Below are 27,500 nucleotides of genomic sequence, written 5' to 3'. Positions count from 1 at the left end.
GAAAACCTTTTCTCAAATAACCTTCATCTGACTTATCAAAGTAATCTGGGTGGCAGCTTATTGAAGTTCCCTTATTAAGCAAATTTTTTGTGATGTCTTACGCTTGCATTCCACGTATAAAACATTTTTTTTGGATTTTACAGTGCTTTTCGTTCGTGTCTTTATTTGACTATTTGAGTCTTTAACAGGAGGAGAATGTGCTCAATTCAATTTCAATATCGACAGGAAACCAAAAAAAGAGTTAAAAGGCTGAAGGAGAGAGGTGGAAACCTCAAAGATCGGAGAAAAAATTAAGATTGTTAATAAGAAAAATCAGCAAACATTTGAATTTTAGATCAAGATAAACCAACATTATTTGATAATGGAGATTCCTATAAAAATAACACTAGTGATAGTAGTAAGATAATATGCCATATGCTTGTAGGGGGGGGGGGGGGTTCGGACCCCACCCCCTACAAGACTTTTTACCACCGAAAAACTGATTTTCTCTTTGTGAAACAGAGTTTTTTGGCTAAGTTTCGCCAGCCTGTGAGAAGTTCTTGGGTTAAGCAGTCTGGCGAAACTTATCCAAAAAACTTTGTTTCACAAAGAGAAAATCAGTTTTTCGGTGGTAAAAAGTCTTGTAGGGGGCGGGGTCCGAACCCCCGCCCCAACAAGCAAATGGCAGATTTCCGCTGTGGCAATGTTTGCTGTATATAGAATAAGGTGTTACCTAAGTTCTAGACTCTCACTAAATGTTTTTGGTGAAAACATAAAAAATCCAATATAAGACACCAGAGGCCAAAAAATTTCAAAAATTTGAAAAATTTTTTCGAAAAGTTTCCAAAGTTTTTCAAAGTCCTAAAATGGTTTGAAATGGATTTTGCGCTATGAAAGAGCACTCAAAAGTGATTTTTTGTTGACTTCACTTTTTTCACCTATGCAGTATGGGGGTCGAAACATACAAAAAATTCAAAATTTTTTCAAAACTTTTTCAATGTTTTTCAAAGTCCTGAAGTGGTCTGAAATGGACTTTGCGCTATGACAGAGAACTTAAAAGTGATCTTTTGTTCACTTGAAAATTTTTTCAGATGAAGTCTACAATAAGATTTTCTTGAAAAGTCAATTTGTTGACTTGAAAATTTTCATACCTAAAAAAGCAACTTTTGTTCAATTATTTATTTCTCTGTTTGAGAATCAGCATGACAACAATTGCGACCATAGATTTAATGAACATTCATGAAATTTATGAACAAATAAAAGTTGACTATCCGGATTATAGTGAACGGTTTGTATACTTTTTGGCAGCATATCTTTATCTGGACCCAGACATTAACTTGGAAATAGTTCTCAAGTTGAGACCATATGGTGGCCTTATTGGTATAGACAACTCCTCGTTAGACACATACCTTAAATCATATAAATTCCTTCGATTACATGCAATACTTCATGACGCTTCGGGGTTTATTGCAGAGCATAGTCAGAAAGGCCCTGGATATTCATACGTTTTACCTTGTCCAATCACAAACGCTTATATTGGTCACATGACAGGCTTACTGTTTTGTCTGTTCATGAAAACTCTTAACCGGAACTTGTTTAATTTGCTGGAATGTTGACTCCTGAAGTTGTCGTTTTAGATTTTGAAGGTTTTCGCCATAAAAAATCCGGTTTTATAATTAAGGAGTTATCGATTTGCTCAAACAACTATTCAGACACAAACTTATTCCTACCACCAGTTTCATACAACTCACTATCCGCCAGTGAGAGAAAATCTCATCAGTGGGTCAGCAAATTTTTGCACGGTTTGTCGTGGAATAGTGGCAATTATCCTTACTGGTTTTTATCTCAAATTTTTATTGCAATTAAATTTCGATTTCCTTCAGGAAAGTTTTATGCTAAAGGGAAAGAGAAAACAGAATCACTGCAAACACTTTTACAGAAAGAAGTGATAGATTTGGATACCCTTTTATGCCCTAAAGTTGAGGAAATTGTTACCCCAATTAAACATTTTACTTGTGCTCTACACTCTCTTTACTTGCCTGAGAAACAAAAGAAAAGACATTGCGCTAAAAGAAAAGCACAGTTATATTTCTATTGGCTAACATTGCCCACCAATGAACCGTCGAGTGGAGAAAGTAGCCCCTTCAGATCTTCAAGTGAATTTATCTCCAAGTTTGACAGTTTGCAGTTGCATAACGAATGATAATCAAATAACTCTGTCTTTGGTGAGAGAGGAAAAAATAGAATCACGGGGGCAATCTATTCTGAGGAAACAACAAATTCTTTGCAACCTAGCTGAGATTGAGAAGCTGAAAAAATATCTTTCCTTGCTTGAATACTTTCAAATGTACCATGTCTTTACAAGAGAAAATGAAAAGACTGAAACTAACCCCTTTACCTATGCACAAGTCGCCAACCCCAGTTCAAGTGAGCCTGGACGACGTAAGTCTCCCTGAAGAAATCAAAGAAGTAGTCAGCGAAGGAAACGTGGAGTCAATTGTCTACTATGCGATTGGCAGTGGTATGCAGGCGAACTACAAAGTGACATACAAAAAGGACCAAAAAGACTAGATATACTACTTATGACTTTTTTATGATTGAGAGAGTTACTAACAAAATAATGAGCTAACACAAAAAAAACTGATATTTTAATTCATTTTTGATCAAAACGTCTTTTAAAATGAGTGATAAAGAAGATCAGATAGATTCCCCTGCTGGAATAGGTTTGAATGATTTAGTTTTCAATGAAGAAAATCAAGAGAGACGCTCATGGAAATTTTGGAACTCTAGACTACCACGATCAGAAGTAGTGTATTTTACTCAAATCGTAATAATACTGTTTCTTATTGGTGTGTCCTTGATCAAATTTGTGTTTTTCCATCTTGATTGTGAAGAGTCAACATTTTGGTTTTCATTGCTTTCATGCACAGTTGGCTACGCGCTTCCTAATCCGAAGCTATGAACAAGATAATTTCAACAAGCGATAGATTATTCATGGCTGTTTGTGGGCCATCATGCTGTGGTAAAACTGAGCTTATATTCCAAATGCTACTGAGAAACACTTTTTACCCAAAATTTAAATCTATTTACTACTTTTATCAACATGAGCAACCAAAGTTCAGCTCTATAGAGCGTAACTTGAACATTTTTTTCACAAAGTTTTCTGGATTTGAGTTCATTTCGCAGCTGGAAAACTGTCTGCTTGTTTTTGACGATTCTTGCGAGGAAATTTTCAATGACAAAGAGTTTTCTAAACTCGCAACTGCTGGACGTCATAGAAATATTAGCGTCATTTACGTTAAACATAACTTATTCCAACAGAGTAAATGGTCAAGAACAATTGATCTCAACACAACCCACATCATTTTGTTCAAATCACCTAGAGACATACAGCAGATCACCTATATATTTGCAAACAGTTAAACAACACAAGTTTTTTAAAGAAAGCTACGAGTTAGCAACAAAATTACCCTTTGGACACTTACTCATCGACTTGGATCCAAAAACTTCAGACTCCTTGAGTTATTGTTCAAATATTGTACAACCAGGTCCAACCATTTTTTATCTACCTTCCTCCAAAGCGGTCATAACTAATTTAACAGATGAGAGAGAAAGAGTTATGTATGCTAAAGCAAATGCTCGAGCTGTCTGATAGTAATTTCAGAAAGTTCCTCAAAGAAGCACCAAATAGTTTTATAAATGTTCTGTGCGAGTGTTTGCTCAATGTAATCGATGGCAATGTTCCAGTCAACAAACAGTTACTAAAAAATCAGGAGGACTCATTTCAGCAGTTATTATCAAAGGAAACAAGTCTGAAGAGAAAGCGATTTATTTTGACGAAAAAATCACAACTTATCAAGGCAATAGCATTCTCGTGCTATCTTTACTTAAAAGTCAAATAATGCATGCAGAAGAATTTGTTTTGATCCCCAAGAGGATGTTCATATCAAAAAATCCAACCAAGGAAGAAATTTTTGATAATCCAATATATCAACAAAAAGCCACTCAGTTATCGCTACTACAAAGATCTAATCCAAATTTTGAGCAGAGCAATGGAAAAAAAGATGCTGAAACAAGCACTGATAGACGTATCACAAGGACAAGGAGTATCGGTGATGGAACAAGTGATGCAGATAACGCAAAATCAGAATTATTTGTTAGTGATGACAGTGAAATCGAACCCGTAGTGAAAAAACGGAAAGATTCAGCCTTTGACTCAATAATGCTGGAGCTAAAACTAATGGATGAAAATAAAACAAAAAGAGCTGCAATAATCCTGAAAAAATTTTTGATTCCGATGCTGTTTCTATTAGTGAAGAGAATAATGTTCTCCATATTGAAGATGAACCTCAAGGAGTGAAGGTGACAAATTTCTTGTACAATTTACAACAACCTACCAAAAAAATTGACGTGCAAAAGTATTACAAAATATTGAGTGAACTTGATACAGCAGCCCACTTGGTTTACAATACTCAAGCAAAAAAAGTTCTCGATGAGTTTTACAGCGAAGAAGAGGAAGAACAACCGACTCGAAAACAAAAGAAACAGCAACAAAAACAACCAAGAGGAAGATCTGAGAAAAAGAAAAAAGTGCAAAGCCAAAAGTCGATGAGAGCAAAAAGAAGACAGACGAAGACACGAGTAGAAAAGACTGGGCTTTCTATAGATGATGTGAAGAAACTTGATAACCTCTATTTAAAAGGACCTGCGTCATTTGGAAACGCAAAACGACTGCAAATTTTGAGTAAATTATCAATGAAAAAAGTAAAAATGTATCTGGAAACGAAATCATCCTTCACCAAATATCGTTCACGTCGCCTCAGATTTCCAAGGCTTAAAGTAATTGTTAACGACCTAAATTAGATCTGGTCTGTAGATCTAGCATTTGTTGATAAACTTGCAAAGTACAACAGTGGTGTAAAATACCTTCTTGTTGCAGTTGACTGTCTGTCAAGATATCTCAGAGTTGAATCACTAAAAACAAAATATGCTACAGAAACTGCAGAGGCTTTCAAAAAGATGATCAAACATAAGCAACCTAAAAAAGTTTGGGTCGATGATGGCACAGAGTTCCTCGGTGCTTTCAAAGACCTTTGCAACAAACGCGGAATTCATTTATACAGTACGTTCATTGAGAAAAAGTCTGCTTTTGCTGAAAGAAATATACGTTCCCTCAGAAATATAATATACAGATACTTAGAAGAAAAGTGGACCTATTCATATCTAGATAAACTGGATTCATTTGTTAAAACTATTAATTCTAGAGTTAATCGAACAATCAATCTTGCTCCAAACAAGGTCACGAAAAAAGACGTTCCGCGACTGGTATCGTTGTTTGCGAATACAACATATTCTCAAAAACCAAAATTCTTTGTCGGTGATCTTGTACGAATACTGAAAAAAGAGGAGACGTTTTGAAAAGGTTACAAACAGTCTTTTACAGACGAGATTTTTGAAATTTCGTCTATCCCAACATTGAACCCTCCAACGTATTCTCTTATCGATACCGATAAGGAAATTATTCAGGGTAAATTCTATCAACCCGAACTCCAATTAGTGCCAGAGTCGCCTGTGCAAAATGGCAAGTAAACGTTTTGAAGATGAATTTACGGTATATGTAATCTCCTCCGCTTCGATGGAGATCTTCGATCAAAACACATTGGCTTCATTCAGGAATTTTTTCAATGATGAAATACAACTGTCGGGAGACTGGAGAGTAGCTTTGAGTGAAATTATTTTTCCAACAAAAATAGAGCACATCACAAACGGAGTGCTAATTTCTTACAGTTTAAGTGGTTTAGAAGATCACCAACGGAATAGCTCTGGAGCCAATGTCATATCACGTCCATACAACGGTGAGCGATTAGCTTTCATGCCAGGAACTTTTGATACTGTGCCACAGTTGCTAGCTACCAATAAAAGAACTGTTGGTTTACCAATTTTTTCTTTCAGAGAAATTAAAAGTTCCGGTAAATTTGAAATTGTCGTTGGAAAATACGAGGGAATTACGTTTCCAAGCGACAAAATTCCTAGCATTATTGGTTTCAAGGGTGTCCCTGATGGACGAGGAACACACATTGGGTACAAAATGGACACAATTGCAAATAAACTGATGAAAAAAGATGATACTAAGGCTTTTATGGGTGACTTTCCAGCTGATCTGTGCGCCGGAAAACATTTGATATTCATTTATACAAACATTATTGAGTATCAATACATGGGCGATGCAAAAGCACCTTTATTACGAGTCATTGATTCAAAAGAACGGTTGAAAAGGGGTAGCATCTGCGAGCTTGAACCAACACGCAGAATAGTTTTTTCGAATTTGGACTAAAAAAAACTTCTTTCAAATACGATTCAGTCAATTTCTATAGAACTACGCACCGAAACAGGTCAATTAGTCCCTTTTTCAGGGACCGGAAAAGTCATTTTGACGTTACAGTTTAAAAAATTTGGTGAGTAAAAGCAATGGATTCATACTACACCAATCAAGCATCTGCATTGCCTTATTTTTCTGGGCACTATAGGCAAAGAGGTAGCGGCTTTGGAGCTTTAGCAAGTGGTATCGGAAGAATCGCTCTACCTATTGCCAGAAAATTTATTTTACCAGCAGCAAAACAAGTTGGAAAAGAACTTCTGTTACAGAGCGTACCAGAGTTAATGGACGTTGTCAATAAAAAAAAATCTCCAAAACAAGCGCTGAAAAACACGATATCAAATACAGTCAAAAAGCAAACAGGAGGCTCATTGGCACTGCGAATGAGACAAAAACGAATGAATTGTAGACGATCTAAACGTTCAGGTTCAAAAGCGAGAAAAGGTAGCAAAAAAAGAAAGGTAGTCATTTCAAAACACAAACAGCCAAAGAGAAGTCGGTCGGATTTCTTTGCTAAAGTTAAAGATGATCGGTAATATGTTACCAACAGAGGCAACACATAGTTCCTTGGATTTATTCGAAAAATCAGCGCTTCTTGAAACTTTTGATGGCAGCTTTTGTAAAAAAAGTAGGACCAGTTTACAGTCCTAACGGACCCATGCTTGAGTTTGAGGTTGCTGGAGACAGAAATAATTTTATTGATCTGCAAAATATTTTCCTTGAAATCAAATGCAAGATAGTTCAGGCATCTGAAGCTGATTTAAAATATGATGCTGGAGCTGCAGCAGATGTAACCAAAACAGACGCTCCTTACTTTTGTAATAATGTTTTACATTCACTCTTTTCTGACTGTACAGTATCAGCCAACGGATTAAAAATTTCAAAGAAGAATGGAAATTATGCTCACAAACGTTTCATTGAAACCGAATTTTCTCACAACAAAGACGCAAAAGCTACTTGGTTGGCTAGCCAAGGTTATTCGTATGAGGATAATTCTGGAGTGATAGCAACAGCTGAAGTTAACAGACGAAAAGCTTTGGTTAGACAATCTGCTGAATGTACATTTTATGGAAAAGTGGCAGTAGATTTTTTTACATGTGATCGTCATCTTTTGAAAGGAGTCACTCTGCGAATTTCGTTTCGACGATCAATAGATGATTTTGTTATAATTTCTGACGATGCTGGAAAATCATACAAAGTGAAAATTATTGAAGCTAATTTGTATGTGAGAAAAATGACGCTGAACGATGACGTGGTCTCTGCAATTGAAAAAACTTTACTATCAAGCCCAGCGTCATATTCTTACTTGGAAACTATAACAAAAACATTTTTGGCTTCCACTGGTTTGCAAAGTTGGAAACAAGAAGATGTTTTTAGCAGGGAGCCTATTCGACGTCTTGCCATTTGTCTTAACACAAATGAAGCCTTCTTAGGAAGCAAACAACTCAATCCTTTTCACTTTCGTAAATTTAATCTGGAGCAAATTTGTATTTATCGAAATGGACTCCCCGTTGTCGAAAGCCCCATAAATACAGCTGACGTAAAACGCTTATACTTCGACACAATGTCAGATTTAGCCTATATCGATAATGGGCATGGAATTAGCTTGTCTGAATACTCCAACCATTTTATTATGGTGTTTGATCTCACCAGCACTTAGCAGGCTTCACATGATTTTATTCACCCTGAACTTACAAATTGTTCAATTTCAATTGAGCTTAAATCTTCAGCGGCATTACCCAACAATATAGAAATTTTTATTATTGGGGAAAAAGCAAGCACTATCTTCATTGATTCTGCCCGAAGAGTTTCAAAAAATCATATTCTTACAAACTGATGGATGAATATGAAATAAACAACCTTGTTCAAGCATGTAAACTTTTAAAATACAAGTTCCGAGGTGTGTTTGCAGCTGAAAACTTCCCTGTTAATCTATCTCACAACAGTTTCATCATAGTGAATGTTTCAACATCTCAGTCAATTGGATCACATTGGACACTTTTTTGTCGGAGAAAGGGAAAAAATATTTTTGCTGATCCACTTGGACAAAACTTAGCTTCATACAAACATTTACATAATAGACTTTCTTCCTCTGCTAATAAAATTCAAACTGTGTATGAATTGCTAAGATGCCAGCCTATTCAAAAACCAAACTCTTTATTGTGGGGCTTATTTTGTATTTATATTGTTCACTATCTTTTTGGTGAAAAGGAAATTGTAAAGATGAGTGATGTTGATTTGATACGTTTTGCGCTTCATATGATGCTCTAACACTACTAACATGATTTTGTGAAATAATTTTTTTTTCAAAATTTTATTTTTTCTTCAAAAATTAAGCGTACACACAAAACATCATTGTCAATATCTAATTTCCCATAGCCACTCACAAATATATCCATTATTTGGCAAAAAGCACCAGCATGAGGACCATACAAAATGTTTTCAATTCTCTTTAGAGTTTCAGTTGATAACCCGTCAGTTTGCAATTGCTGATTCAATGTTTTCTCAGCGTTATCCAGAGATTTGTAAGCAACAATTCCATTTTGGCGGTCATTTTTGCTCAGGGCATTGCTCAAATTGGGTAAGCGCTTCTGAATGGTGGTTGCTTCTCCTTTTGTCGGCGGTGCTGAACCGTTGTTTTCCACAGCCAGTTTGAGTTTTTCAAAAATCTCTCCAGTTGTCTCCACTGTGGCCCCGTTTGAGAAAAAAGTTTTGAAGGTTGTGTACAAACAAGGAACTGAATAAAGCTTATTTTGTTTTAATATTTCCGTAGAAACGTCAGACAAATCAAACAACACATGATAATGGTTAGAAGGTAACACTTCACAAAAGCCATTTTCAAAATGCATGCATACAGCGTAATTCCTGGCAAACATTGAAGATGGTTTCTCGTCTGAGACAAAAAACCTGAAATTCTTTTGAAATTGTTTAAAGTAAGCGGGGGGCCGCTCGTACCTAGCTTCAACCATTCTGCAATACAGCGCTCAGTCAATCTGAAACTTCGTGTTCGTCTTCTTTTTGTTTCAATCTAAGTTTCTTCGCAGAGGGTGGGTTACTTGTTGAATCGTTTGAATTATTGTTGGCGGCAGCCGATCGAACTTTTGGAGACTTTTTTGTCAGATTTTCAAATTCTTCTAATGTCAGCGTTAATCGCTGTTGAAACTCAAATTCATTTTCAGTTTTTTTGAAAAGTTTCAGAAAAATATAGGTACCTGTCTTTTCATAACTTTTGACAGTCGCTCTGATCAAGCGTTTTTCATTTCTGGAAACGTCGAAATGAGCGTCTCCGAACTCTGCGTCTTTATCTGCAGTAAAAGGCATTTTACTTTTCTGATTCAATATAAATTCAACTAACTTTTTTGCTTTGAGAATATGTGTGTCAATGATTTTATGCATTCAGCACATAGAAATGAGAAACATAGACACTAAAAATAGAATTAGTTTACTGATAAGAAAAACAGTGTGTTTTGTTTAGCATAGAAACAAGTGAGTTGGTTGAGGGAATAGTAGTTGTACATAAGTTTTATAGGCAGAAACTTAAATTAAATTCCTGTGTAGGCTTTACCTGAGGGGATTTGTGTGTAGAAAATATAACTTATACGGTTGGCTTAGTCCATAACACCAACTAGAAGACTACATGTGTGACCCTGGGTGTGTCGATAGACATTTACCCATAAAAAGTGCGCTACACTGCGAGCCAAACCCTTTACAGTTTAATATTCTGAACAACGTACCTACTTGTTGAAATACAGTTGTATATTCAAGATCTTGCTCAAAATATATTAAATAATTGCTTCTTGCAAAATAAATGTACATTCACTGACTTTGTCAAGTTTTACTTCAATATATTTAGGTTTCCAAAAAACAAAATCCAAAATATCAACTTCGTCTTTTTATTTAAAATTTCTATTTATTTTCTTTTAACTTGAACACATTCACAGTCTATCTTCTTTTTTCCTTAGCGTCTCTCAATGTCTTACCATATTTTATCAGAAACAGAAAACTCATTTGAACGCACAATCGTTTACCAAACAATGCATGAAAACTTTGTTGTGATCGTACAACAAAAACGTTTAAACGAACAAGAGGACTGGACAACGAAGGATCATTGTATGCTTCCAAAACTATTCGTGAATTACATTGCTCAGTTGCCAGACAAACCTCAATCAACCAGTGGGGGTTTTATTACATCAGGGGGTATTGTACCACCTTCAACACTCTATGACCCTCTGCATACATACGATATATCACATTTACCACTGGAAACAAGGAAAATTATTTATAAATACGATTGCGACTGTGCTCCTTTCTATGAAAACCAGCTCGGTGTTTTGCAAGAGTGTGGCAACCTAGCAGACCTTTGGGGGCTTCCAAAATCTCCAGAATCGCCCATCAATCCATCTCCACTATGCACTCCTACTGCAGACCCTAGCCCCACGTTGAGCCCAGACAGCACACAGCCAAGCCCATCTCTTTTCTCAAATTTGAAAAACAACAATTTGTGGATCAACTTTGATGACAGCTCACAAACTGTGAGCGATAATCTACTGCGCAACCTATCTGGCGACAATTTTGAAACTCCTCTACAGGGCGGCGGAAACCAAGAGCAGGAAGATACTCCAACCAAAAATTTCTCAAAAAAGCCTGAGATCACAGAAACCCCCTCTGTTGTCAATGCTCCGAAAAAGAGAAAAATTTCAGCAATGCGAGAACTCTTTGACAAATCTGAATAACTTTTTATTGAAGTGAATATTAAACTGTTATAAAAGCAGTCCTTTTAACAGTGCTCTTTCTCTTCCGCTGCATGTTTCTATCATTTTGAACTTCTAAAATTGATTTCATTTCTTTATAATTTACACTTTTTTTAGATAGCCTTTTCGACTAAGAAGACATTAAAAGAAACAAAAAACAATTTTTTCTTGAGAAGCACAGACAAATTTTGTACCACTTTTTAGAGATGAGAAATATATGGGGGGGAGCCCTGCTTAAAAGTTAAAACAAAAAATCACATTACATTTTTCTCTATGTCTAATAAAGCTAAATTTCATGGAATATTTTCGAACAGAAAAATTGTGTTTAGAACTGAGAAAAACCGATTTTTGTAAAATTTTTTCTTGAACCATCTCAAATTGTTAAGCATACTATGGAAGCAGTTGAACCAAATATAAGCATTCAACCAGAAAACAGGAAGCCATCGCTAAAACGTTTTTAAAAAATCAAAAATTTTTGAACAAAAATTCCAAAAAAAAAATTTAAGCAGATTTTTGTCGTAAATTCTAAAACTTGATTAACGATTTTTGATTCTTTAGACTGAATTGAAAGAAGAATGTGCTGCAAGCGCAAGTAAGCTTCTTTTAGGATTCAACAGAATTGTTTTTCTCAACAAAATTTTCACTTTCAAAATTTTTACATGTATTCCTATTTTTACAAAATTTTTTGATTTCAGAAATTTTAATAAATTTTTCAAAACTTTTTCAAGCGTAATTTGAAAGCCGTTGAACTGAATGGTAGGATTCAACCAGAAAAAAGAAGTATTCTTTTTATATTTTTCAAGAATTCTCAATTTTTTTCTGCAAAATTTAGAGAAAAACCAAAATTTCATGATATTTTTGCTGTTTACTCAAAAACTGGATATACAATTTTTGATTTTGTACCCTATATCAAAAGCAGATTGTGTACCAATTGCAAAAAAATAGTTTTTGAATTCCAAAGCAAAAATTTTTTCTTAATAAATTTTTGATTTTAAAGTTTTTACATGTAATCTTGATTTTGTCAATATTTCAATTAAAAATTGCTTCTTTCATTTAAATCTGAAAATTGGTTTGTTTTTCTTCTTTAGCTTTGTCTCTAACTGAAAAGGGGGTGTGAAACTATGTTGACATGGTGAGCGGAGAAAAAGTGTAAGCCACTCTTGTTTATCACTACTGTGAGAAGTAGAGGAGTAATAGAATTAATTTCCAGCTTATTCTGTTGACGAATTTTCTCTAAACAAAGTCGCCATAACTAAGCAAACCATTTGTGGTGTGTAGCTCTTTCAATTTGGACATGTTCCATTTACTACCAATACTTACAATTTTGAACAGTATAGCAAAAGTTTGCTCAGATACTATAGGAAACGAAATATAAATGGAAAGAATCAAACTGAAACTCTGATAAACTTTTACATTCAGTTTTGCAGATCTAAACCCTTGCTATCAGTGGGGTCACTAGGTGTGTTTGACATTCCTAGGCAAATAGTATTGAGAGGGAAATAATTTAACCCTTTTGAATTGTAAGTGCCTATATTCAGAATACCACAAGGTTAATAGTTATTTCCCCAAAACATTTTGTACATAGTGAGTTAAAGCAGACTTATACCAACTTACACCCCACCGCTGACAACAAAGTTTTGTTCAGACTTAAACAAATTTTCCATTTATAAAGCTTTAACCAACTTTATGCAAAAGTTGTTATAACTCTTCCTTAAATTCAGATTTCTCACTTCTGTGTTACAAAGTGCTTACGATTTTTTCCAACGTTACAGAAACTTTGCCTACAGTTTTTTCTTCAGCTTCCTGAATTTTTAAATCTTCGACTCGAATTCTATATTTTTGTATCAGTATTTTGTACTTTTGTTACTCATATAATTCAGTTTGTAAAAATCGCCACAATGGTTGTGCAATGCACAGAGTGTTCTTCGCAACTTAGCGATAGACGAGCGTTGAATAAACATCTTCAGAGAAAGCACAATATTTATCCCAAAGTACCTACTTTTGGTTGCTTCCAATGCTCACAAGAGGAAAAAAGTCTACCATCCTTGCGTAAACATTCTCTTCTAACGCACCAACAGCCCATTTTGAAAATTTGTTATACTTGTCGAATTGGATTTCAATCGAAATTGGAATATGCAAACCATGTAAGTAATCAGCATGGACTTCCCATCTACGACATGGATCTTAATGAAATACACAATTCTACACCTACTCTCTCCTCAATCAATGGGGGAGTCAACTACTACGAGTTCGAGCCTCAATCAAATGACATAGATATTATGGAGTACCTTTACAAGAAACGGGACGAAATTAGTGATATAGTGAGAAAACATACTAATCACTATCCACAAAAGTTACAACTTACTGTTGAGATGACTCTTCAAAAGCCATCAGATAATGAACCGGAAAGAGTCAGTGTTTGTTTCAACACTAGTACGGTGGTTGTTTACTACGAGGGAATTTCGGATGAAACCTATGAAGAATTGGTTGACACATAGTCTCGAAACTGGTTACTTTCTCCAGTTATGGAAGTGGCTGGCAGTTGTTGCAAATTGACAAAGTTACTTTGAAACTTGTTCGCTATGCACCAGTTCGAGGTAGAAGTTTCTTTCCTTTTCCTGAAGGGCATCCTTTAAGACGTGACTCGAACTTGCTAAATATACACAACGCAAATGATGACAAATGCTTTCTTTACTGCTATACCGCTGGATACCACCTTGTATACAAGAAAGAAACTCTCGAACCTCCTGGGCCATGTTTCAGACAACGGACGAATGTTCTGACTTATAGCAGTGAGAACCCAAATGCTAAACAACCTTTGGGTGATTTCGACATGCCAATGAGTCTATTGGACATACCCAGATTCGGAGACATGAACGAAGTGCAAGTCAACGTATTCAGGTAATAGTCATTTAATTATCTACTAAAAATTTTTTACAAAAAGAAAAAGAGAAAACAACCCATATTACCATGACATCACCAAAGTTTGAATATAAAAAGACCAGCAAACTTAACAAAAAAAGTAGGTCATGTAAGTTCTGAAAAAATAAAAGGGTTTGTTTTTTATTTCAGATACAACTCAAATCAACTGCTACCATTACGGATTTCGAGCGGTAAAACGTTTCCATTTGTGTTGGACTTACTACTGCTTAGCGATGGGCAAACATACCACTACGTTCTCATCCTAAACTTGCTTAAACTCGTCGCCAAAATAAATGGAAAAGAGCACCGCGATCGAAATCATTTATGCCGGAATTGTCTTCATATCTGTTCATCAGCAGAGTTACTTAGAACTCATCAAACAACCTGCATCGAAAAAGATTCCGTTCAAATAACTATGCCTGAGCCCTCAAAGAACAAACTTAAATTTGAAAACTACACAGCCAGATGGATTTCACCTTTCGTGATATACTTAGATCTGGAGTCATTAATAGTTCCAATCTCTACAGCAAAAAATAATCCAAGCATATCCGGAACTGTCGCCAAAGAAAAACATGAACCTTGTAGCTATTGTCTGATAGTTATTGAACGGGAAAACCCTGAACCAGTTCACTTTGATATTTACACTGGTCCGGATTGTATGATACGGTTATTAACGAAACTGGAAAAACTAGCACGTTTTTTTATTATCGGAAAAGGAAGTTTTGCAGATTTCATTGGTTTAGCTCCGCCCAAAAAAGACTTCTCGTGCTGCTGGATTTGCAATGTTGCTTTTGAAAGTGACACTGAAAAAGTCTTGGACCACTGTCATTCTACAGGAAAGTTCTTTGGATATGCTCATAACGATTGTAACCTAAAACGTAGAACCATCAGTTACACTCCAATCATTGCACACAATATGATGAACTACGACCTGCATCACATTGTCAAGGCAATCCACACAGCGTCGCAAACTACAATATTTGATGTCATAGCCACAAACGATGAGAAGTTCATTGCGTCGGTATATTCATGGAAAAAAGAAAGCGGAAAAGATGTGAAGTCACTGTCCATGAACATTTACGTTTCATTGACAGCTTCAAATTTATGCCGTGTAGTCTTGAAAAACTTGTTGAAACACTTCCCGAAAACAAATTCTCACTCCTCGATAATTTCTTTCGTGGATATACAGAAGATCAGAGAGCGCTCCTGAAAAAAAGGAAATTTCCCATATTCTTATGTTGACTCTTTTAACAAGCTCAACGATAAAACGCTCCCCAGTTTAGAAAAATGGAAAAACAGTCTTAAAGAAAACAAAGATGAAATAACACAACATGATCTTGACCAGTTGAAAAAAGTGTTTAGCGAGTTCAACTGCGAAAACTTGAAGAGATTCCTTGAATTGTACCTTACCGGAGATGTTCTTCAACTAGCCTGCTGGTTTGAAGAGCTACGTTCAGTATGCTACAACACATATGGTCTCGATTGTGCACAGTTTTACACTGCATCGAAGCTATCAGGAAGCGCTTGCTTGAAAGTGTGCAATCCCGAATTGGAGCTTTTAACTGACAGAAACATACTAGATATGACAGAACGCATGATTCGCGGTGGATTAGCCTCAGTATTCAGTTCTCGGCTTGAAGTGGCAAACAACCCTCAGGTGTCACATTTCAAAGCGTCAGAAGATGTTTCGTCGATCATATACATCGACGCAAACAATCTATACGGAGGTATTATGCTTCAATACCCCCTACCGCTCAAGAACTTTGAGCAAGTTGAAAATGTCACCTTAGCCGATATAATGGAAGCAGATGACGAGGGGGAAATCGGGTACATTCTGGAAGTTGACTTAGAGTACCCTGAAGACCTTCATGACAAGCACGCTGATTTTCCCCTCATATCAAATAAGGAAGGCATAGACCCCGTCGAACTTGGTTCCTTTCAGACTGAAATACGGAACACTCTAAAACTACCAGAACCACAGAGTAGCAAACTGCGACAGACTTTCCACCCGAAGCAAAACTATGTTGTGCATTACCGCAATCTGAAGTTTTTTGTTCACAATGGCATAAAATTTACAAAAATACATCAAGTTGTCAAATTTCATCAATCAAAGTGGCTTTCCAAATACATTCAGTTGAACACCCAGAAGCGACAGGAGGCATCCTCTAAATTTGATCAGGACTTTTATAAATTGATGTCCAACTCAACATTTGGAAAGCTATGTGAAAGTTTAAGAAACAGAGTGACAGTAACTTTTGTTAGAACAGAGGAAGAACTCTTGAAGACTACCTCAGTGGGTAACATATCTTCAATCAAAATAATTGACAAAGGCCTCTCTCTGATCACCAAAAAGAAACAATCAATTTTGTGGAATAAGCCAACTATTGTGGGGGCTAGCATCCTCGAGCTATCAAAACTGTTCATGCTTAATTTTCCTTATAACGTAATGAAGAAAGAAACACAATGCCAGCTACTTTACTCTGACACTGATTCTGTTGTGTACAAAATAAAAACAGGTGATTTTTATCATGATCTGGAAGTCAATTCAACCCTGAGAGCACACTTTGATTTTTCCAATTTTCCCAGGGATCACAAGTTGTTTGATCGATCGAACGAAAAGCAGGTGCTAAAATTCAAAGATGAGCTAGCCGGCACCCCCATCGAAGAGTTTTGTGCATTAAAACCAAAGTTGTATTCAATAGTTGCCGGTGAGCAGAACAAGATGTCTGCCAAAGGAACAAAGAAATTTGCCCAGTTGAAGCTCAACCATGAAATGTTCAAACAAACTCTTCAAACAGGCAAACTAGTTCTGCTAGAAAATGTGAAATTCACCTCAGAAAAACATCAAATACAATCGGTTTGTGTAAACAAAATAGCACTCAGCGCATACGATGACAAAAGGTATATAACGGAAGACAAAAAGACGACATTACCATTCGGACATTATTCACTGACGGATGAGTTCGTTTCAAAACAGATATGTAAAGAAACAGAGTGGGGTATTGAATCAAATGATAGTGAAGAATCAGTAAGCGTGTTTGACCTACCAGAGGGAGGGGAAGCTTCGGGTTGGGAGACCCCTGATCCTGGTTTCCATCAGCCCTTACAAACAGACGAAGAATTAAACGACGTCATTGACTTCAGTGCCTTATCTGATGTTAGTGATCAAAGTGACCAGGAGACTCCAAACCCATTTATTCTAGCAGAAGTTGAAGAAAGTTTTGACACATCTACTAGCAGTGATAACCTAACTTTGGCAAACTACCGGAAATCGAAAGTGAAAAAAAATAGAAAAAAGTATTCTGTCTACTGAAAGAGATTTCAGTGGTGATCAGTCAAATTCAGATTTGTCGGAGGGTGAGCAGAATAACCAAGAAGTTGACACTGGATCACCAATTATTTCAATCAAACGTACTCGTGTACACATTGATGATTCTGATGACAATTGAAACAAATTTTTCTTTGTTAAATTTTGTTTAGTACATCTATTTCGGAAAGGAAAGTTTAAAAATATACAAAGAATAAAAAGTTGATCTGATTTTTTTGTAGAACAAAGAGATATAAGAGAACAACATACCTGAATGACACTTGAGCACCTCGTAATATGATTATGTAAAGTGGAATGTATTATGGAATGTATTATGGAATGAAAGATGGAATGAAAGATGGAATCGAATAATACGAAAATAAAAAAATATAATACAAAAATAAAAAACGGGAACAACAAAATTAAAAAAGGGAATACATAAAGTACAAAAAGGGAATACAAAATACAAAAAGGGAATACAAAAATACAAAAATACAAAATGGGAATACAAAAATAGAAAAGGGGAAATACAAAAATACAAAAGGGAATACAAAAGGGAACACAACCATACAAAAAAAGAATACAAAAAATAAAAAAGGAATACAAACGAGGGAATACAAAATAAACGGGGAATACAAATATAAAAAAGAATACAAAAATAAAAGTAATTAAAAAAATTCAGGGGGATGCTCCAGTGTATTTGGAATGGACTGGAACAATCAAAACAGAGGATGAGATCCTCCAGAAGCTCATCTTCCTCTGTCAGGACAGATTCCATCTCTGACAAGAAGTCGATGAGCTCCAGGTGCTCATCCTCCCCCTGGGAACAACATAGACATCGCCATTCACATTGCGAAGGCAAATGTCTATGCTGTCGGGGTTGTCGACTTCCACCTCAGTAAACGAAGTTACTTCGATGGAATCGACAGCAAACCCCTTCCACTGGAATGTAACGGAATTGTACACAATAACATTGAGGTTGGTTCCCATGTTAACAGTAGAGAAATTTCTATAAAATGAGCTTCAAATACCAAGAGAAGGCCTTATTTCTTTCCTCAATGCTTTCACCAACAACACACTCTTTATAACCAATAGACGCCATGCTAACACCATTCCTATTATCCCCCATCAAAACCCACAAAGCATAATTCTTAGTCTTACTTACCAAAATTCCTCCATTAAAGGTTTTGAACTGAAGTTTTTGATCAATTTTTACATCCTTCACAATATTTTATATAACCGTTTTTAAATAATGTCTGATAATTTTTGAGTGTCATTTCTTGTCACATAAACCTGACAATTAAACCTTCTTATTCCATTCAAAAGTTTGCTGAAATTCTGGTGTCGTTTGGTTGAGGAGATAGAAAGATTTAGCGTACTATTAGGGGCACAACTTAGAGCGCCTATCGTGGACCACCAGTTAGAAATGGCGTTATTCCAAACTTTTCTCAATTAACTACCCAGTTCCTTAACGGAGAGCCCAGATTCATTTCCCACTTCAAAAGTGAATTTCAAAACACAATTTACCAGTACACTTTTACTTTTATCTTAATTGAACCACTTTTGCAGCACCGAAGCAAATTAATTTCAAAATCCATAAAAAAACCGCTTGATCAAATAATTTTGTTTTGAAATTTAATTTCCAAGAGGCAGCTCCGCTTCGATTTAATTTCCCCGAAAATCCCCGCTGTAAACAAAACTTGACAAGTTTAAACAATTCCCACTTTCCAAAATGCAATAAAAGTTCAAGTTATGAAATGAATTTCCCTCATGCGCGCGGAAAAAGAAATGTTACTTAACTTTCCCAAAATATGAAAACCCACATGAAAATTTCCTCAAAATACCAGTAAGAGAATCTGTTACTAGGTAGGAATAAAAAATTTCGGTGGAAAATCAATTTTTCGGTGGTAAAAAAATCCGAACCCCCCCCCCCCACCCCCCTACAAGCATATGGCAGATTCTCTTACTACTAGTGATCAAATTGGAGGCCTGTGGAAAATGTGGAAAGAGTAATGTGTTAAAAAAGTTATTATTATTTTTGTTATTATTTTACTATTATTATTTTTGTTATTATTATTATTAATATTATTATAATTATTATTATTATTATTATTATTATTATTATTATTATTATTATTATTATTATTATTATTATTATTATTATTATTATTAATATTAATTTTATTATATTAATTATTATTACTATTACTATTATTTTTATTACTATTTTTTTATTATTAATGATGTTATTATTAATACTAATATTATTTTTATTATTATTATTTATTATTATTATTATTATTTTTATTATTATTATTATTATTTCTATTATTATTATTATTATTATTATTATTATTATTATTATTATTATTATTATTATTATTATTACTACTACTATTATTATTATTATTATTATTATTATTATTATTATTATTATTAATATTATTATTTATTATTATTATTATTATTATTATTATTATTATTATTATTATTATTATTTTATTATTATTTGTTTTATTATAATTATTATTATTATTAAATCTAAATTTTTGTTCTATGCTTTTTGACGTTTCGCATTCAACCAAAATCTTTTCCCGCTTTTTTTTTAGCTGGCCTTGAAGAATTAATTGTGAACATTTTTCGAAAAATCTTTATCTAATTATCAAAATTATCTGGGTGGCAGCTTATTGAAATTCGTTTCTTAAGCAAATATTTTGTGATATCTTACGCTTGCATTCCACGTATTTAACTTTTCATTTTTTGGATTTTACAGTGTCTTTCGTTCGTGTCTTTGTTCAACCGGCTCTCAAGTTGATGTTTCGGGGTTCTTCAAATTTGATATTTTGAGAAATGATTGTTTGGTTTAGTCCCTCTCTGTTGTTATATTTTACTATTATTATTATTATTTTTATTATTATTTTTATTAATATTATTATTATTATTATTATTATTATTATTATTATTATTATTATTATTATTATTATTATTATTATTATTACTATTATTATTATTATTATTATTATTATTATTATTATTATTATTATTATTATTATTATTATTATTATTATTATTATTATTATTATTACTACTACTATTATTATTATTATTATTATTATTATTATTATTATTATTATTATTATTATTAATATTATTATTTATTATTATTATTATTATTATTATTATTATTATTATTATTATTATTATTTTATTATTATTTGTTTTATTATAATTATTATTATTATTAAATCTAAATTTTTGTTCTATGCTTTTTGACGTTTCGCATTCAACCAAAATCTTTTCCCGCTTTTTTTTTAGCTGGCCTTGAAGAATTAATTGTGAACATTTTTCGAAAAATCTTTATCTAATTATCAAAATTATCTGGGTGGCAGCTTATTGAAATTCGTTTCTTAAGCAAATATTTTGTGATATCTTACGCTTGCATTCCACGTATTTAACTTTTTATTTTTTGGATTTTACAGTGTCTTTCGTTCGTGTCTTTGTTCAACCGGCTCTCAAGTTGATGTTTCGGGGTTCTTCAAATTTGATATTTTGAGAAATGATTGTTTGGTTTGTCTTCTAATTCTTTTTATATGGTTCTGAGCATCAAACTGCTCAGTCAAGGACCTGTCTCAGAATGCAATTTGAAGGTTTGGTACATACATCTAATTTCAGCTTTTTCTCTCAATGATCCTGCTCTTTCTGCTCAATTCTTCGTTTCTTTATTGATCATGGACTCTCTTTTCATTGATTAGTATTTTCGTTTTATATAATGCTTTGCTTAATTCGGTTTTTCTTCCGTCGATTTCAATCATTTTCAGTTTTTCGAAGTTTTTTTAAACCCCACTTTGAAATCGAGAGACAGGAATTTTATGTAAACACTTAGTAATTTTTTGTTTATATTTTTATATTTTTTGAGCTTTTAACCGATCTCTAAGAATCGTTTTCTTTTCATAGACGCTCTATCTAATAGAGTCAAATTATCTTGAATTTTTTTCAATGTCCCTGAGGTAAGACAGTGATGAAATTCTAGAACACCTAGGAAAAATGTACGTTATTGGTTTATAAAAATCGAAAACTTTTAAACGGCCTGTATAATTGATTCCCAAGTGTTTATCAAGTTTTGCTCTCTTCTCTGACACCCTTTGCCAAAAAGTGACTCAGCTCAAACTCGCCTCTGATTGGACTATCTCTAATCAAAATGAGCTCTCTTTTTTGGCTAACAATTTTTGATTGTTCATCTTTCACTTGAATTTTGTAAGGGGTCTATGCAGGTGCAACGGCTTTTAAAATGGAACAGTACTGGACTCAAGCTATCAAGCTATCACCTGGTCTTAAGCTCCCTAATTTGGGCATCTCTTAGAACTCATTCTCTTTGTCTATCTTGTTTGAGGATTCATTTCTCTGACCAAGTAAACCCTGAACATTTATAGCTTCTTGTCAATCTATATCACGTCTTTTGCACAATTTACCATAGGTTGTTTTCGCTTAACCTTATAACAAACATCTTAAACTAAAACAAAACTTTAACCTTATAAAATTTAACCAGCCTTAAAAATTGCCCTTAAAGAATTGTTTTTAACTTAAGAAGATGTTTATGAAGATGGCCCTGTGGTTTTATTATGTTTAATGCAACTATTCTGAGTTCTAAATTGCTGAAATGGTTGATTTCAAAGAGGTACTATAATTGTGACTTCTATTAACACTTATTGAAATGCACGTGCTATTAAATTGAGTTGCTGAATTGTTGGAATTTTATTCAATAAAACTTACACACCTTTGTTGCCATCTGTTTCGTGGAGTGCAAGTGGAGTGTAGTTTATTTGTGTCTACGGGGGCTAGCCGAAATGCTTAATATAAGTTCTCCGGTGAGATCGTACCTATTCTTTGTCCAAGTTTCCGGGGTGGTCTAACTGTGAAAGCAGCTCAGTCTGTCCCCCCCCCCCCCCGAAGTTTTCTGGAGAGGTTTGCCTGTGAAAACAATTGAAACCATTCCCCAACGCCATTTTTTATGCAGTTCTGAAGATGACAAAAAAAGCGAAGCCTAATGCGCACACCAGTTCATTAGATTTTCAATGCGGATCCTGCCAGAAAATTTGTGATAGTTTTTGTGTACAATGTTCATCCTGCAAAACGTGGTTTCATGATTCTTGCTCAAATTTACCAAAGAGCATTTTGAGAGTTTTGGGAAAAATTAAGGGCATAATTTGGTCTTGTGAAAATTGCGAGCAAAAAGGTCAACTTCCAGTAACAAAAGCCTATATTGATTCTTTGTCGGATAATATTCGTTCACTTAATACACAAATTCAACAAGAGTTGTCTGAAATCAGAAACGATATTAACCAATTGAAACAAAACTCTTGCGAAGCTAAAATTGAGCAGCTTCAAAATGAAATCAAAGATTTGAAGAGCAGCATGGTTTCTCTGAAGCAAAATAGCCTACCAAAACGTCAGTATAATCAACAATCGGAAAATCACATGAGCAATAAATTAATATTATTAAAATCACATGAGCAATTTTTGGAATACAGGAGTATTAAAGTCAGATTTCAAAAATTGAAGCAATGAATACAGACAAAAAACAAGTAGTATCTATTTTCGAGCAAATAATGGGGCTGAATGATGTCGTAATTCATGACTGCTTCAGATTAGGGAAACCAGTAAACGTGAAAATAGATACGTCCTGACTACCAATCATCAAAATCTAGTCCTTGAACTGTAGATCCTTGCTAAATATTAATCGAAGAATTAGCCTTGATATTCATCTCATAGTTCATAAACCCGATATTATCTGTCTGAGTGAAACGTGTTTTGATTCGAGAGTTGATCACACATGTGTCTTTATTTCAAATTTTTATAGCGTAGTTAGTAAGATTGATGGATGTAATGGTAGCCATGGAGGAGTTGTATTTGGCATGAAAACAGAAATTAATGTTCACAGTGAAAAAATTCAAGCTAAATCTCCTGTTGACTTTGCAACTTCGGCTCTCTTTTGCAATTTAGAGCAGGCATTAATTGTTATAAATGTTTACAAATCACCTAATGATTCGCCTTGTTGCTTAGAAGTAGAATTGTTTGATGCTTACTTACACGACATTATTAGTTCTGCTCATGAAAAAGTTCTTATAAACTATTTAGATCTCATCAATGTGCTCATGGTAGGTGATGTAAATCTTCCTTGAACTGATTGGGGTCTTCTGAGCAGTAATAATGCCTATGAAAAAACTTTTTGCCAAGTTTTTCGAAAATAGGGATTTTGCTGTCTCATAGAGGACGAAAACGTTAAAAATGATTGATTTCTTGCGGTTTTCCCTGACACGATTTCTTTTGCTCTGATCCATTCGACTTTTTCCGATCACCTAATGATTAGCGCTGATGTATATTTTCTCGCAGCCAGTTTGAGAAATTAAAATCAGTTTATTCTTTCCAAAAAGCGGATATTCCCACAAATGCTGAAAGATTCAGTTACTTTAATGTCTCAGCTGGAGATGTAAACCACACACTTCAAAATCTTTATGATGAAATCAATATTTACTGTATGGCCTTTATTCCACGGAAAACAAGAAGGCGAAGAGAAGCTCCTTAATACTTTTCGTCTCATTCTATACTCGCAGAAAATGTTCTAAATACAGCTAGACGACGTCAAAAAGGCAACAACATAATTGAAAGGCTTGAAAAGAATTTCGCTGATTCACTTGAACTAGATAAAACAGTATATCTGAATTCCTTTGCAGGTTTAAGTCTGACAGACGTTTTTCAAAATAATAAGAGCTTTCGTTGTTTTCCTCAGCTGCCAACCAAGATGAAATTTGCTGGAAACAGTTTTTCTGGATCGTTGAAAGTTGCCAATGCTTTCAATCAACATTTCTTATCTGTTTTCAAAAAGACACGAGTCCTCTTTCAGTACCATTCGCTTCAGCAGACCCCACAATTTGTCTGGAGGATATGTATTTCACTAACAGTGAACTAAAATCAATGATCTTAAGTTGTCATTCGGGTTCTGAGTCATACGATAAATTGCAACCAATTTTTTTGAAAACATATTTATTGAGCCATTGTCCCAGTTGTTACTGAGATATTTAACAAAGTAAATAATCAGCAAGAATTTTCAAAGAGCTGGAAGAGAGCAATAATTAAACCCCTGCGACATAGAAAATTACAGAACAGTGTCAATGTTGTGCGCACTTTCCCTAATTTTTGAGAAGTTATTGTATAGAAAATTTAGGGATCGTTTATTGAATAATTTAGACAGTCGCCAGCATGGTTTTAGGCCCAAGCATTCTACAATCACTCAAATGCTCCAGTATTGTGGAAAAATTTTTCGTTGTTTGAATTCTAAGGAGTCTGCTTTAAGCATTTATCTCGATATTGCAAAAGCGTTCGATACAATAAAACACAATGCAATTTTGTTGAAGCTTCTGCATTTTGCAATTGATAACCAATTTCTCAAGTTTTTTGCAGATTATTTATCAAAGAGAATGCAGTGCGTTTTTGTTAAAGATGATTATTCGTCAGAGTTAACTGTTACGAGTGGTGGTCTACAGGGTTCAGTGTTTGCGGTTTTTATGTTTGCTGTGTACATTAACGACCTTCCATCTCTAATGGAGAACAGCACATATCGTTTTGCCGACGACACAAAAATTATTGGAAGTCGAATGAGTTTATTTTCGTTAAAAAATGATTTAAACAAAGCTATCAAATGGTCAAAAGAAAACAGGTTGGAATTCAACAATGCAAAGTTTGAAGCTGTATGTTTTGATGTAAAAAAGTCAGATCAGTGTAGTGTCCACTTGTATGCAGATGATACAGAAATTACATGCAAATCTTCGGTGAATGATCTTGGTATAGTTATTACTGACAATTTGAAATAGGACAGTCATATCAATCAGCGGCTATCGAAGGCACAACAAAAGCTTTTTTTCTTGAAGAGAAACGTTCCCTTTTCTACAAATACGGGAGTAAAAGTAAGTTTATACAAAAGTTACATTTTATCAATTCTCCTTTACGCGTCATCAAATGTATGGTTATCGGATTGGCCAAACTGCAGAAAACTAGAAAAGATGCAAAGACGAGCGCTCAAGTGGACTTTGAAAAAGAAATTTTTTACAGATAATGACTACAATCAGAGCCTCACTTACAACAATTTGTTGCCAATCAGTTTTCTTTTGGTTCGAAATGATCTTCTTATGCTGAATAAAAATTACAACTGTGATACTGCCCTTAAGTGTGATGATTATTGGAAAGTTTTCAAGGGACCACGCCATAACCGTTCTGCAGCTAAACAATTTTTGAGGACAAATTTTAATAGGACGAAATCAGTCAAAATGGAAGAGTATTATGTCTTGATAGTTGTGAAATATGCAAATCTTCTCACCCAGCGAAATGACATCTCAACTGTTGACTGGACATGTCCAACAGTGTTATTTCGGAAACAGCTGAACTCTCTGTTGAAATTAAAGGCTGTGAACTTTAAATACTATCAGTATCCTGTTACTTGGTCCTATTTTTGTAATTAATTAACGAAGGGATTCCAGCGTCGCGGGTACCAAGTCAATTTAAGAAAGAATTATAGTTTCAAAAATTTCATGTGGATTTTTTTCTTTGATAATGAGAGCTTTTCCGTTTTTTATTAGCAAACTTTTGCGTTTCTGATTCTAATCAGCGACGTTCAGTTTTCTGTTATCGGTTTGCGTTTAGATAATTGAGTTTAAGATCAGAGAAACTCAAATTTTGTGCACTGTATACGATTCCTCATCTCAATTTTGATACCTTTTTGACCATTTTTGGCAGATAAAATAACTTCCGGTCGAATGGTTTCAAATATGCTATGAACATTTTTTGTTCAAAGGTTACATGACAATATAACTATTGTCAAAATGCACAATGTGCCAATATACACAATGTCATTATACCCATTTTATTCCCTTTGATTTTTTAATCATTAATCCGATTACAAATTACAAATTGGCATTTCAAACCTGTTTTTATCATGAAATATTTGGTATATCTTTCATATTCTGCCCTGACGCCTTGTTCAATGTTTCTTCTGTTTTTGCAGCTTTTCCCACTCTCCTATTTTTCTATTTCAATTTTGGAATGCGGTTCTGTCCACTCGAATTGATTCTGATCAGAATTTTGCATGATTTCTAATAGATATTGTCTAACAGTTTTTGAATTTGTTCATCCATCATATTAGAACATCATGACTTCCTTCTACCCTCCCCTCCCCCAATTTTGAAAGAGAGGAGTGGTTCCGAAGGGGTTCAATGGCAGTGCCACTAGACACAGATGACAAACGGAGACTGTCAATTTTTGACCCTAGACTGACTTCCTCTAAACGGACGTCTCTTGTTGTGGATCAACTTGAACAGAGAAGGGTGAGTTTAAACATATCGAATTTGTTCAAGATTTCTGGGAGGCCATCTGCTCACAAAGTTACTGAGAGTGAGTTTTCAAGAGATATTTATTCAAGAGTTAATTTTGGCCGGGTAGAAATTTCGTATCTATTCTGTTCCCCCCGTGTTTTTACGCCCCCAAGTTACTAATTATGTATTGTTATATAGCACGTTGCTATGTAAGAAATTAGCACGTGTTCCTGGGGGGGTCATAAAAAATATAAGCTCACTAAGGTGGGGGGGGGGGGGGGCAAATCACAATAGATCCAAAATTTCTTAAGGATCATACATGGTGTCATACAGACCATAACGTATAAAAATCATACCGAAATCATACATGATCCTTGTATGAAATCAAACAAATCATAAATGATTTATAATACTGCTCGTAAATCGTAAATTGCAAGTATTTGAAAGCCCATAGTTGGTCAATCTTGCTGCAAACGGATCTATGACTTGTATGAAATCAGTCATTATCCTGTTTGGACTACTAAGAAACCATATATGACCGATAACAATGTGCGTGAGAAAGCTAGTGTTCGAGAACACTTGAAAAGCGAATTGATATTGCCATTAGCCGATCAAAGACTACTAAGAAATTAAATATGATCCTTGTATGACTACTAAGGAATGATATAAGATCCTTGTATGACTACAAAGGAATCATAAATTATCCTGGTATGCCTACTAAGAAACCATAACAGTCCAAAACTTTCTAGCAAGCGGAAGTAGCGGGACATGGGAGAAAAGAAATGTCCCAGGGGCCGAGAACT

General features: G+C 34.5%; 1 protein-coding gene across 1 annotated transcript in view; it reads left to right on the top strand.

Annotated features, from left to right (window-relative positions):
- The window catches only part of LOC142347849 (uncharacterized), a 33,825-nt gene extending 7,122 nt beyond the window's left edge, over positions 1-26,703 (top strand). Inside the window, exon 3 of the mRNA XM_075398984.1 lies at positions 26,529-26,703. Coding sequence (XP_075255099.1) covers positions 26,529-26,614 — 86 coding nt within the window. The 3' untranslated portion in view covers positions 26,615-26,703. The remainder of the gene's footprint in view (positions 1-26,528) is intronic.
- The last annotated feature ends 797 nt before the right edge of the window (positions 26,704-27,500 follow it).

Source organism: Convolutriloba macropyga, chromosome 10 (assembly GCF_964194025.1).
Source record: "Convolutriloba macropyga chromosome 10, txConMacr16.3, whole genome shotgun sequence".
Classification (NCBI taxonomy): Eukaryota; Metazoa; Xenacoelomorpha; order Acoela; family Convolutidae; genus Convolutriloba; species Convolutriloba macropyga.
The sequence above is the reverse complement of the archived record's forward strand: the minus strand, read 5'-3'. Positions and strand labels throughout refer to the sequence as shown.